The following is a 14,253-nucleotide window of genomic DNA, read 5'->3' on the forward strand; positions in this document are numbered from 1 at the left end:
ATCTGAGTATAAATACGAGTCTAAGACACGTATATAAATATATAATTTTGTCAATAAATATGATAATATCAGCTTTGTATTACTATATAAATGTAATTTCTTGTACAAATTTCTGACAATGTTTATTTTTTTTGTCTATCATTTTTTCGAATTAAGATTTTGTACAACATTTATCGAAAGTTATAGAAAAAGTTGGTAATAATTCGTCCCACACTTAACATATTTCGAAAATATATATCTAATACTATATGAATGTGTTGAGATCAGGTGCCTATAGGTGTCTATTTGCAATATATACTTTTCTAAAGATACTCTAATTGGGAATTATCTGACAGTTGACCTGTAGGCCTGTAGAGTGCACCCCAAATAACTTCCTTATTTTTTATTTTAGAGAATAATGTTTTAGACAAAAGTTATATGGTTTCGAGGGCGTCATAAGGTGGTACCATTGGTTTAACCTTGAATAATCATTTGAAAATTACGTAAAGGTCACCTTTAATTTCTTAAATAGAACATATCATTTTTCATTACATATTATTGTAGCTTATCTCGAGAGCTTTTCAAAACACTATAATAAAATATTTTTCTATTGCGTACTTTTCGAGTTATAAAGCTCTAAATTTGCAGTATTTTGATAAAAATACAAATTCGCTTTCCTGTAGTCTTATCTTACATGATTCCCAGTCAAAGCAAGATAATCTGAGCATGATCCAGCCATTCAAGACAAGATTTGGACAGATCCAGCCAGTCAAAGCAAGATATGAGCATGATCCAGCCAGTTAAAGCAAGATGAGTTTTTATACAATACTTTAGGTGTTCGAAAACTTGGCCATTTATTTGTATGCATAACACTAGTCTATGCTGAAAATCATCCCTAACTTTTTGAAGAATATCTGCATTAATATTTCTGCAAGCTTCTCTGATGCGGTTTTTCATATTTTCAATGGTTGTTGGCTTTTTCGAATACACTTTATCTTTAATGTAGTCCCAGAAATAAAAGTCTAGGGGCATCAAGTCGGGTGATCTTGGAAGCTATTCTTTAATTTGGCTGCACAGACCAATCCACCTATTTGGGAATCTTATATTTAAATATTATGTAACGGCTCGAGATCTATAAGCCGGCGCTCCATCTTGTTGAAAACACATTTGTCTGAGTACATCGTTGCCGACATGTCTTAAGAAATTGGGCAGGTCATGTTGAAGAAATGTTAAGTAGTTTGCCGCATTGAGGTTTTCTTCAAAAAAATATGAACCAACAATAACATCTCCCAGAATGCCTGCCCAAACATTAATAGACCACTGCCTTTGGAACTCTTGACTTATCTGCCAATATGGATTAACATCGGAATAATAATGGCAGTTATGTCTATTAACACCTCCTCTGTTACAAAACATGGTTTCATCAGAAAAAAACATATGAGCAACGAACCAAGGATTTTATTGGATTTGATCGTGAGCCCAGTTACAGAAACGGACTCGGCGTTGGAAGTCCCTCTCTTCCAATTGCTGAGTTAGATGAATGTAGTATGGGTGGAACTTGTTGATCTTGAGCACACGATTGGCTATTGATTTAGGTATACCGTATTGTCTCTCAATTTGTCTCGTAGAGATTTGAGAATTCAAAACAACGGCACCTATCACAGTCAATGATGTTATCTCATCAAAACCCAATTTTCGCCGGTTTCTACTTAGAAAATCCTGCTCAGTTCTTTCGCAAAGTTTTTTTTATTACTCTCCTATTAGGATGGTGTCTGTCTGGAAATCTTTCAGCGTAAAGCCTTTCTGCTGCCGAGTAATTATTCCTAGCCTCACTCAAAATGCGGATCATGTCCATAATTTCATTTAGTGGATAAGCAGCCATAATTTTATAAAGAAAAAAAGCTTAGCAAAAATCTCGAAAGTTTCTGTCTTATCAAGAAAAAGTTAATGGTTGTAATACATATGTGTCTGCCTGCACTGACTGACAATAAACTGTAACAATCGTGAAAGTGCAATTGTTAATTCTTTTGATTTGAAAGTTAATCAGTGCAAAATCATGCTCATATCTTGCCTTAACTGGCTGGATCGTATCCAAATCTTGCCTTGACTGACTGGATCATGTCGAAATCTTGCCTTGACTGGCTGGATTATGTCCGAATCTTGCCTTGACTGGCTGGATCATGTCCGAATCTTGTCTTGAATGGTTCAGATTATTTTGCCTTGACTGGCTGGATCATGTAAGATAAGACTACAGGAAAGTGAATTTGTATTTGTATCAAAATACTGCAAAAGCTTTATAACTCGAAAAGTACGCAATAAAAAAATATTTTATTTAGTGTTTTGGAAAGCTCTCGAGATAAGCTACAAGAATATGTAATGAAAAATGGTATATTCTATTTTGAAGAAATTGAAGGTTGCCTTCACGTAATTTTCAAATGACTATCCAAGGTCAAACCAATGGTACTACCTTATAACGCCCTCGAAACCATATAACTTTTGTCTGAAACATTTTTCTCTAAAATAAAAAATAAGGAAGTTATTTGGGGTGCACTCTTAAAATGGGCACCTTGTATATAGCCTAAAATTTAAGACTTTTTTGAATCGTAATTTTGGAACGATACACTGGGCGATTTTAAAATTTATATCTTCTTAATCAGCTCATCAAGGCATTTAATTTGGTGCCCATTTTAAGTACATTTTTCACTGCCCAGAAATGGCACATGGTCTATGGACCAATGGCTCTTTGTTAATTTTTCGGATTTCATAATAATATTCTAGAAACATATATTTGAGATATTATATTGTAATAAAATACAACAAAGAATTGTAATAAAGTACAAAGAAAAAATCGATTTTTTAAAAGATCTAGACCATAATCTCCCTTAATGATTATATTTATATTAGTTACTTACAAATCGCAATAGTTTAAAAAAATTATCCTTATTTCATATTACTACCATATTTCGCACATTACAGCTTTATCCTCTCTCTATTATACTGCAGATTAATTATATGATCGAAATTAAATTAAATTAAAACACAAGTCCACATCAAGTAACAATAAAATTATATCAATATTTATATTCTTCACTAAATAATGTAAGTGTCACACATGTTATATGTAATAATGGTATCATTAACTAAAATTTCAACAAACTTTGAAGACAAAGTGCTTTATGTTGTAATATGTCAATTAATGAAGAGAAGTTTCTTAAAAAACCAAAAGCAGTGGACCGAAACAATTGAGATTTTATTTATCACTATCGCTAAAATATAAAATATAAAATATAAAAAAAACATGAATATAAATATGTGTATCTATCATAACATTTAATAACTGTTTCTTATATTAATTGTTTCGAGAAAATAAGTGGAAGAAATCGAAGTCGAAGTCGAAGAAATTCAGTCGTATATATACATTTATAGCATTTAAAAAATTAATATAATGTTATCGTTACTTAATATTTACTAGAAACACTTATAATTTGACGTAAGCATTGTATTTTTCCAAAACATAAATATACTAATTCATGTACATCATATATTTTACTTTTACGGCATGTATTCTAAACGCACTTTACCGCCGTGGCGGTTGATTTTTTCCCAGGCTGTGCAGTGAAACGTACTCATATCCATTTTATCTACGTACAGTTTACCCTAGAAAATAATACAAAAATAATTACTTTTCGTATAAATAATTTATTTTTATTCCATCTTACACAAATTTTCTTTGCTCTAGTATTATTTATAAATAGTTGTTTTCCTTTCACACTCAATCTTAGGCTGCGTCCCGAATTTACTACTATTACTGAAACTCCATAATTCATTTCATAGGTAGCATAAAATATTTTACAAATATTTTATGAATAATTATGAAATACAAATGTTCTTAATTTCAAAATATTCCAGTTAGATATTCTATGAATATAGTATACACGATGACTTATTTTAAATGACGACTTCAAATATTTTTTTAAAAAACACATTTAAAAAAAATATTTCAAATAAAAGTTAAAGGGTTCTCTAAGGAAGCCAGTAAATGATGTTATTAGATTTTGGACCTATGTTGAGCCTAACTCAAATTTTTTAAAAAGAATCTTTCATTTTTTATTACATATTCTTGTAGCTTATCTTGAGAGCTTTCCAAAGCAATCTAATAAAGTATTTTTTCATTAAATACTTTTCGAGTTATGAGATTTGCACGTTACAATACCGCCGGCATTAATATTACCCAAAGTGTATAACACGGAAATTGCTCTACGATCGGATTTACATTGCGTGTGTGCGTGCATATATGCGTGTATATGTGTGTGTTATCTTGTTACCAAGTCAATATTTTCCATCAACTTGTGTTGAAAAACATGTAAATAAATAATGCTGTTAACATGTTCTTAAAAAAAATGGTCCAATCAGGTACCCATTTACAATACCACACCATATAATAAAGACTGTAACGATGTTGTTGACCAATTTCATGATGCCAGTGTGGATTGTTTAGATCAATGGCTATTACCAGGTGTATACCTATGAAATGCGGATTTTCCTAACAGATGGTGCCACACATACGTTCTTACGCGTGGTGATTTGACATGTATAGTATTTTGTTTGGCTATTCCTAACCTACAAAACCATACATGAGGAAAATTTTGAAAGTGTAAATATTATATCATAGTCTTTCTTTGCTTTGAAAATGTCGAATTTCGTACCAAAACAAGACCATTTGTGAGAGGTTTTGATTCATTACTTCATTTTGAAGAAAACTGCTGCTCAAACTTATCAAATACTTGTAAAAGCTTACGGCGAACATGCACCATCTCAAGACACTTGTGAACGTTGGTTCAATCGATTCAAAACTGGTGATTTTGATGTGAAAGACAAGGCTAAAGGAAAAAAATTGAAGATACAGTGTTGCAAGCATTGTTGGACGAAGACTCCACTCAAACTCAATCACAATTGGCGGAAGTATTAAATGTAACTCAAAAAAGTGTTAGCCAGCGTTTGCACGCGATGGGAAAGATTCAGAAAGAAGGAAAATGGGTACAACACGATTTGACTGAAAGACAGATGGAGAATCGAAAAGTCACCAGCGAATTCCTGCTGAAAAGACATTAACGGAAGAGTTTTCTGTATCGAATCGTCACAGGTGATGAAAAATGGATATATTTCAAGAATCCCAAACGAAGAAAATCATGGGTTGATCCAGGCCAACCATCAACATCGACTGCAAAACCAAATCGCTTCGGAAAGAAGACAGTGCTCTGTGTTTGGTGGGATCAAAAGGGTGTTGTTTATTATGAACTTCTCAAATCTGGTGAAACGGTTAATGCTGCTCGCTACCGACAACAAATAATCAATTTGAACCATGCATTGATCACAAAACGTCCAGAATGGGCCTAAAGACATGGAAAAGTGATTTTGCTACATGACAATGCGCCGGCCCACATCATAAAAGTTGTCAAGGAAACTTTAAAAGAATTGAATTGGGGTGTGCTACCTCACCCGCCATATTCGCCGGACATTGCTCCTTCGGACTATCACTTGTTCCTGTCGATGGCACACGGATTGGCTGAGCAGCACTTTGCTAATTTCGAAGAAGTGAAAAAATGAGTCGATTCATGGTTTGCTTTGAAAGATAAAAGTTTCTATCGTCGCGGAATCCATCTATTGCCAGAAAGATAGGAAAAAGTTGTAGCGTCGAATGGTGCATACTTAAAATAAATAGCTTTAACCATTCACTTCAAATTAACATGTGTTTTTCCTTAAAAAAAAATCCACATTTCATAGATATACCTGGTATATCGATTTAGTTATTTAGATAGCACAATTCGCCCTATGAACATCCATTTTATGTCCATTTTACGTCCGCATATCCATGGATATACAATGGATGTCCATCATACATCCGATTTTGGACATCCGATAATGTCCATAATTTGGACGCCCATAAGATGTCCGATCTTGGATATGTCTCAAATATAAAATATAAGCATGCTGAAGATGCGCGCTATCAACGCTACACATCATTCTATCTGTATCGCTCTTAATGACTGTGTTCGGAGAGAAGCTATTTAGCGCTATGAGTGTACTCTGTCCTTGTTGTTCCCGAAAATTGAAAGTAACAACATAAAATAAAATCTGTGAACGCTATTACAACGTTAGTACCATATACACGTACATTGATAAAATATAACTACTACAAATAAACCCTATTAACACTATTAACATATCACATCATGAATATCACATCATGATAATATAAATATAAATAAATAAATATATATATATATATATATATATATATATATATATATTTATTTCATTAATATTTATATCAGATTTTGATACGTTGTATCTGTATCATATGATATGTTGTATCTGTAACTTATGATATGTTGTAATAGTGAAAATATAATTTATTTGTAGTCGTTATATTTTATTATTGTACGCATATGTGATACTAATGTTGTAAAAATCTTCACAGATTTTATTTTGTGTCATATATACGTTACATGTTATACTAATATTAATGATTAAAATTATATTAAAAATACATATGATATAACATATATTAACAAATAAATATGTAAAAAAAAATACCTCACATAGCAAGCAGTCGTTATTTTGACATCAATATCCAGTCATAATTGGTCAGTTACATTATATGTCGATTAAGTAATGTATATTTAACGTTATTTTAATACGTCTAAAAAACTTAACAATAATGACATCATACAAACGTTTAATTGACTATGTGTTGTAAGCGTATTTATTTCTCAAATAAAATAATATTTTCTATTCGCGACATATTTTATATTCTTAGCGACATATTAGATAAATCGGTAAGTTCCGTCCGTTTTTTGCAAAAAGTATGATTTTATTTAAGAAAGAAAATAAAAAAGTACATCAATCAAAATATTGTCCATCGTTAGCGATGACTTTTTCCCATCTTTCAGGCAGCAAGCGAATTCCGCGGCGAAAAAATGACTCTTTGGAGACTATCCATCTCTTTGAAGCCAGAGACCCATTTTTCGACGTCTTCATAAGAATTGAAGCGTTTCTCAGCAAGTGCGTGTGCCATTGACCGAAACAAGTGGTAGTCGGAAGGGGCACAGTCTGGTGAATAAGCCGTATGGGGTAGCGCTTCCCAGCGAAGTGCTTCTAACGTTTCCTTGACAAGTTTTTTGACGTGAGACCGAGCGTTGTCATTAAGCAAAATCACTTTATGCTGTTTCGTTTCATATTTTGGTCGTTTTTCGTGCAATGTTCGGCTCAAACAGATAATTTGTTCTCGATAGAGATGCCCTGTGACTGTTTAACCAGATTTTAACAGCTTATGGTACACAACACCCTTCTGATCCCAACAAATACAGAGCATTGCCTTCTTTCCGTGAATATTCCGCTTTGGCGTCGATGTTGAGGATTGGTCAGGGTCGCAAATAGTTTTTCGACGTTTGGGGTTGTCAAAATATATCCATTTTTCATCCCCAGTGATGACACGATGCAAAAACCCCTTTCTTTGTTGCCTAGCAAGCAGAATTTCGAAGATGGTTTTTCGCTTTTCAATGTCTCTTGGCTTCAGTTCATATGGGACCCATTTTTCTTCCTTGTAGACTTTTCCCAAGGCTTTCAAACGAGAGGAAATGACAGATTGAATACAATTTAAAGCTTCTGCAAGTTGTTTTTACGTTTAACATGAGTCATCATCTACCAATGCCTGCAATTCTTCGTCTTCGAATGCTTTTGGCCGTCCAGAACGCTCTTTGTCCTCCACATCAAAATCACTTTTAAAGCATCGAAACTATTCTCTGCATGTTTTGGAAAGAGTACTATCATCATAAACTTCTACAAGCATTCGATGAGCTTCAGCTGCAGTTTTCTTCCATTTGAAGCAAAAGATTAACACTTCGCACAAATGACGCTTATTTGGCTCAAATTTCGACATTTTCGATGCAGTAAGAAACAATGTTATTGATGCAAACGTATACCTTTATATACTGAATTTTAATGACAGATAGTAAAACTAAAAAATTAAGCTTAGTTTAGACATTAGAGTTACCGACAGTTCTAACTATAGCTACTCACCGCTAGATGAACGGAACATTCCAACTTACCTAATATGTAATGATTAATTTTAACAATAACAATATTTGGTGACGTATGCTATTATTATATTAGTTGCTAGTATATTAGATCAAATTGAACAAAATATCCTCTACCATTTTCCAAGTGACCATGTACATGTTTAGTTATTAATTAAAGAAGATGGGTATATAGTTATGCACAATAATGCAAGTTTCTTAAAGTAAAAGTTTCGTAAAGTGCAAATAACTTTTAAATAAGTATCTTAAAATGCTTAAATTATATACGTTTTACGTTAAGAAACCTTATTAGAGATTTTGGGGAAAGATCGTTATAATATCGATCAACTATTTTTTTATTTGAATTAACCGTTATAATATTCCATTAAAAGTTTAAAAGTAATCATAAAAAATCATTGAGTCATTAGAATACATTATGGCTACATCCAAAAATTCATCGCCAGCGATGAAAAACTATAGTTCACATTATATATATTAGGTGGTAAACTTAGTTCCTGCGGCTCACAGTTAGATGACGTTAGTTGTAGGTGTAATTTATTTTGACATCTGAAACTGGCTGCATTTTAGAGGTTAGACATTTGTCAATAAAATTCAGTGCGAAGAGATTCATTTAAGCGAGCAGTGCTATTTTTTCTTTTGATTAAATATGGAACGTGATAAGTTGTTTTTTCGACATGTGCTGCTTCATTACTTTGACTTGAAAAAAACTGCAGCTGCAGCTCATAAATTGCTTTTCGAAGCTTATGGCAATTATGCTCCATCGGAAAGAACATGCCAAGTATGGTTTCAGCGATTTAAGAGTGGTGATTTTGATGTCAATGATAAAGAACGCTCAGGCCAACCGAAAAAGTTTGAAGACACCGATTTGCAGGCATTATTGGACGAAAACTCTACTCAAACGCTCCAAGAATTGTCTGCAGCATTAAATGTTACTCCGATGGCTGTTTCCAAACGTCTACATGCAATGGGAAAAATTCAAAAGGAGGGAAAATGGGTACCACACGAATTAACCGCAAATGCTATTGAGAATCGCTTAAACATCTTTATTTCTCTGCTCGCCAGGCAGAAAAAGAAGAGTTTTTTGTGGCGCATAATGGATATACTTCGATAATAAATGGATATACTTCGATTTTCCTAAAGAAAATCATGGGTAGACCCTGGCCAACCATCGACATCCACACCAAAGAGAAATATTCATGGCCACAAAGCAATGCTTTGCATTTGGTGGGATATGCACGGCGTCGTTTATTATGAGCTACTCAGACCGAACGAAAGTATCACGGGGGATCGATATCAATCACAATTAAACCGTCTGAATGAAGCATTGTTGGAAAAAAGGCCAGCAGTAGCCAGCAATCGACGTAAAGTCATGCTTTTGCACGACAACGCTCGACCACACGTTGCCAAAGCCGTCAAAGAAACACTGATGCAGCTCGAGTGGGAAGTTCTCCCGCACCCAGCGTATTCACCAGACTTAGCTCCTTCGGACTATTACTTGTTCCGGTCGATGCAGCACGGCTTGGTGGATACACACTTCAGAAATTACGAGGATGTGCGAAAATGGATCGACGAATGGATTGCATCAAAAGACCAATCGTTCTATCGTCGCGGAATCTATGCGTTGCCCGAAAGATGGGAAAAATGTATAGCTAGCGAGGGAAAATACTTCGATTAATGTATTTTTTGCTTTTGATGTCGAAATAAATGAGTTTTTTAAACAAAAAAACCGCAGGAACTAAGTTTACCACCTATTATAGATTTTTAGCGCTATCAATAATTTTAAAACACAACCTATATCAATATTCATCGCATATCAAATGTTGTTGCGTTGTTTTAATAATTGTCAGTAAATATATTTTAATGAACACTATAAGGATACATTATATAAATACAGATCATAAGATTATCGTCGGAGTCATTGAGATCGCTGCATGCCGTTCAAACGTCAAGATTAAGCAACGCTTTTTAAGCACAGTATGTAGATGGATAACCGGCGCCATTTGGAAATCGAAGCTACCGAGAAAGTGAAATATGCGAAAGATTTAGAGTGTGCGCGTAACATCTTCAATTCTCAGACACATTCTCAACACGTGAAAAGAATTAGAAACAATTTTTTTATAACATATAATTATATAACTATATAACTATATAACATTTTATATCCGTCAAAAATACGTAATTTTCAGATTAACTTTAGGGATATAAATGACGTAATATTTAACGTATAAACCCAGACAGCACAAAGACGTTTTAAAAAGATATTAAAAACGTACGTGTTGGACGTTGTGTATGTATTTAAACATCCATTTCAGATCCACAAACGTTTTTAGGACATTTTAAAAACATCCGTTGTTATTTTTATGGATGTTCAAAAGACATCCGAATTAAGGACCCACCGGAATAAAACTTTAAAATAATTTTAACGTTCTTAGAACGAAAATAGAATGTTTGTAATTTTGAACATTGAATGTTCCTAACCACCAAAAGAATATTTAAAAGATATTTAAAAAAACATTTTTAAAAACGTTAAAAATAATGAGATACCCAAACAACACAAAATATTTATAAATTATTTACAAAATATTTATAAGATTTATTTGAATATTTTATAAATATTTACCAAAATATTTCATAAATATTTTTATGACCTTAGCTTCAATAGATCATAAATATTTATCATAAATATTATAAAAATATTTATTAAAATATATATATTTATATAATTTTTTCTCTTTTCTGAACTTTTCTTAAATTTTTAAAATATATATATTCTTAGTTTTCACTTTATATTGTTTCACACATTACTTAATTCAAGTTAAATTTTTCGAAAATTTGCTTAGCATTGCCGCGATTCGAACCTGAGCCTATGATTCTTGAGTCATTCACCTTACCTACTGCACCACTATCACTTTGATTGAGAGACGCTTTGTATTGTATACATATGGTACATGGTTCATGCACGAAAACAAATGATTTATTTAAAAGAAGAGAGTAGAAATGTTTTAAGTGTAAAATGTATGTTTGAAAAGTATGTAAAAAGTATATATAACAAATATTTACCTACTTCAAAAGTAAATAAAATACAAATAACTCATTTTGTAAATTTAAATAAATTGTTTTCTGATAATAAAAGAAACTTTAATTTGAAATACAAAAAAAATACTTTTAATATTAAAAAATAATTTATTTAGATTTATAAACTGATTTACTTGTACTTTATTAAACAAATATTTATTTTAACATAGTTCTTACATAGAAAAAACTAATTTTCTTCTTGTAAGGAATTCATTTCCTTACCAGAAATTTATAATTTTACAGCTCATTTCACAAACTTAAACATATATTACTTTATATTTATTACATATTTTCTAAAATTTAACAAATATTTTTTTAAGTTAAGAAATTATATTTAACAAAATATACTTCTTTAATTTAAAGAATTTTTTCAGTATACATTACCAATTTAAATTACGATTTTATTATTTTTTCAATAATTTAATAATTATAAATAATTACATTTATTTTTTTATGTATACTATTTATAGAAATATTTACAAAATATTACTACAAATATTTATTTTTTATATATTTATTTACTTATTTATTCATTTTTCATTTATTATAAATATTGTATAAAATATTTAGCCTATATTTTAATAAAGATATTTTGAATAAAGATTTTGATACTTTTTTCTTTATGTATAGAAATATTTATAAAATATTTATGTAATATTTCTAAAAAATAATTTGATCTTAATATTTATGAATTTTTATCATAAATATTATGTACTATCTTAGTAAATTCCTCTTTTTCATTAAGAAATGTTTTCCTTAACGGATTGGAAAAATATTATGTTTTTTTTTAATGGATGTCAAACTTTTATTAAATATTAAAAAAGAAACATTTTTTCAAAGGTTAAAAATGTTTTTTAATGAAAAATGGGAACTTATCCCATTATTTTTAACGTTTTAAAAAATGTTTCTTAAATGTTTTTAAAATATTTTTAAATGTTTAAATGTTTTTATTGTTTTGCTAGTTGGGTTTCTTATTAATACAAATTGAGGGGTTAATTTGTTCGTAAATTTCAAAAACTCGTAATGATAACTTTTTCAATGGAACTAACCAATCACATCATCGTTTGACAGATACAATTGATCCAATAGAGAAGATAAATTTAATCGATTATTTAAATTCATTCGTGTTGGTGAAACCGGCTTATACTATTAATAAATGAAGGCATATGCGAACTCAACATATGTTCCATAGAAATACATAAAATGGACGTCATTAAAACATTCAAAAGTCAACGTATTTTGTACATCCACTAATGTACGTAATTAAAACGTCCAAATTAGGTCCATGGACGTTGGACTAAACAAAAACTAAAATTGGACGTTCATTGGATGTCGTGTGCTGTCTGGGAAGATCGTAATCATGACGTAATCATGACTACCGTCTGCTATCCGAGACATATTTTTTTCCTATCAACCATTTTAGAATTTCTTTGTAATTTAGCTTAAACATATTAGGAATACAACTTTGCTACCACCGTTTTTTTCCGAAATTCGAGGCTTTATTGTAAAAAATTGGTTATACATTTATGAATCAAAATATTGTTCATCGCTGGCCACTACTTTCTCCCATCTTTCGGGCAGCGTACGAATCCTGTGTCGAAAAAACTGGTCATCCTTTGAGGCGAACCACGAATCGATCAAATTTTTTACTTCTTCATAAGACCGAAAGTGCTGGTCAACCAGACCGTGTGCCATTGATCGAAACAAGTGATAGTCAAAGGGAGCAACGTCTGGAGAATACGGCGGGTGGGGTAGGACTTCTCATTTCAACGTTTTCAAGTATGTCTTGATCACTTTCGCAACATGGGGTCGAGCCTTGTCATGCTGCAAAATCACTTTATCGTGTCTCTCGTTGTATTGCGGCCGTTTGTCTTTCAATGCTCGGCTCAAATGCATCAATTGCGTTCGATACCGATCGCCTGTGATTGTTTCAGTCGATTTTAACAGCTCATAATACATTACGCCGAGCTGGTCCCATCAAATACAGAACATGACCTTGGAGCCGTGAATATTCGGTTTGGCCGTCGACGTGGAAGCATGGCCGGGAACTCCCCATGATTTTCTGCGCTTGGGGTTATCGTAATGAACCCATTTTTCGTCCCCAGTCACAATGCGATACAGAAATCCCTTTCGTCTTTATCTTTCAAGCAGCTGTTCACAAGCAAACATCGTTCAACATCTCTCGGCTTCAATTCGTACGGCACCCAAGGTGCCTTGCTTCTGAATCATTCCCATAGCTTTGAGGCGTTTTGAAATGGCTTGTTGAGTCACTCCCAATGATCGTGCTAATTCTTCTTGATTTTAACGTGAGTCTTGATCAAGTAATGCCTCCAATTTTGCATCTTCGAAAACCTTCTCTCTTCCACCGCTATGCCGGTCTTCGACGTCAAAATCACCGTTCTTGAAGCGTTGAAACCATTCACGACACGTTTTTTCACTAATAGCGGCCTCACCATAAGTATTTGAGAGCATTCGATGAACCTCAGCCGCAGATTTTTTCATATTGAAGCAGAAAATTAAAACCTCCCGCAAATGACGAGAATTTGGATCGTAAACTGACATTTTCAATTGAGAATAACTTTATGATGCAGACACAAATCGACTAATGTTTCTATGGGGTTATGTTGACAGATGCCCAAGTTTATTGTATGACGTCTATGATCTACTAGGTACGTAAATATGAAACCGGAATTTTTGTATAGAAAATACACGTTTATTGTATGAAAATGATAGAAAATATATTATTCGAAGTATTGCCCATCGCTAACTATACATTTTTCCCACCTGACAATTTGTGGATGCCACGCCAAAAAAAAACTATTGCTCTTTTGAGGCAAACCTGTCATCGAGCCATTTTCGTACATTTTCGTAAGAAATGAAGCGCTGCTTAGCAAGTGCGTGTCCCATCGATGCAAATAAATAGTAATCGGACGGAGCCAAGTCTGGTGAGTAAGCCGCATGCGAAAGTATTTACCAACTAAACGCCTCAGTCGTTTCCTTGACCAGTTTTGCTGTGTGTGATCGTGCATTATCATGAAGCAAAATCACTTTGTATTGCCTTTTTTTATATTCTGGTCGTTTTTCACGCAAAGCTTGATTC

General features: G+C 32.5%; 1 protein-coding gene across 1 annotated transcript in view; it reads right to left on the reverse strand.

The window, feature by feature from the left end:
- Positions 1-3,495: 3,495 nt before the first annotated feature.
- Positions 3,496-14,253, reverse strand: part of LOC116849434 (peptide deformylase, mitochondrial-like) — a 202,918-nt gene continuing 192,160 nt past the window's right edge. Inside the window, exon 3 of the mRNA XM_032826574.1 lies at positions 3,496-3,636. Coding sequence (XP_032682465.1) covers positions 3,532-3,636 — 105 coding nt within the window. The 3' untranslated portion in view covers positions 3,496-3,531. The remainder of the gene's footprint in view (positions 3,637-14,253) is intronic.

The sequence above is a fragment of the Odontomachus brunneus genome, unplaced genomic scaffold (assembly GCF_010583005.1).
Source record: "Odontomachus brunneus isolate Ranch 3 - 2012 unplaced genomic scaffold, Obru_v1 Obru_scaffold_116, whole genome shotgun sequence".
Taxonomy (NCBI): Eukaryota; Metazoa; Arthropoda; class Insecta; order Hymenoptera; family Formicidae; genus Odontomachus; species Odontomachus brunneus.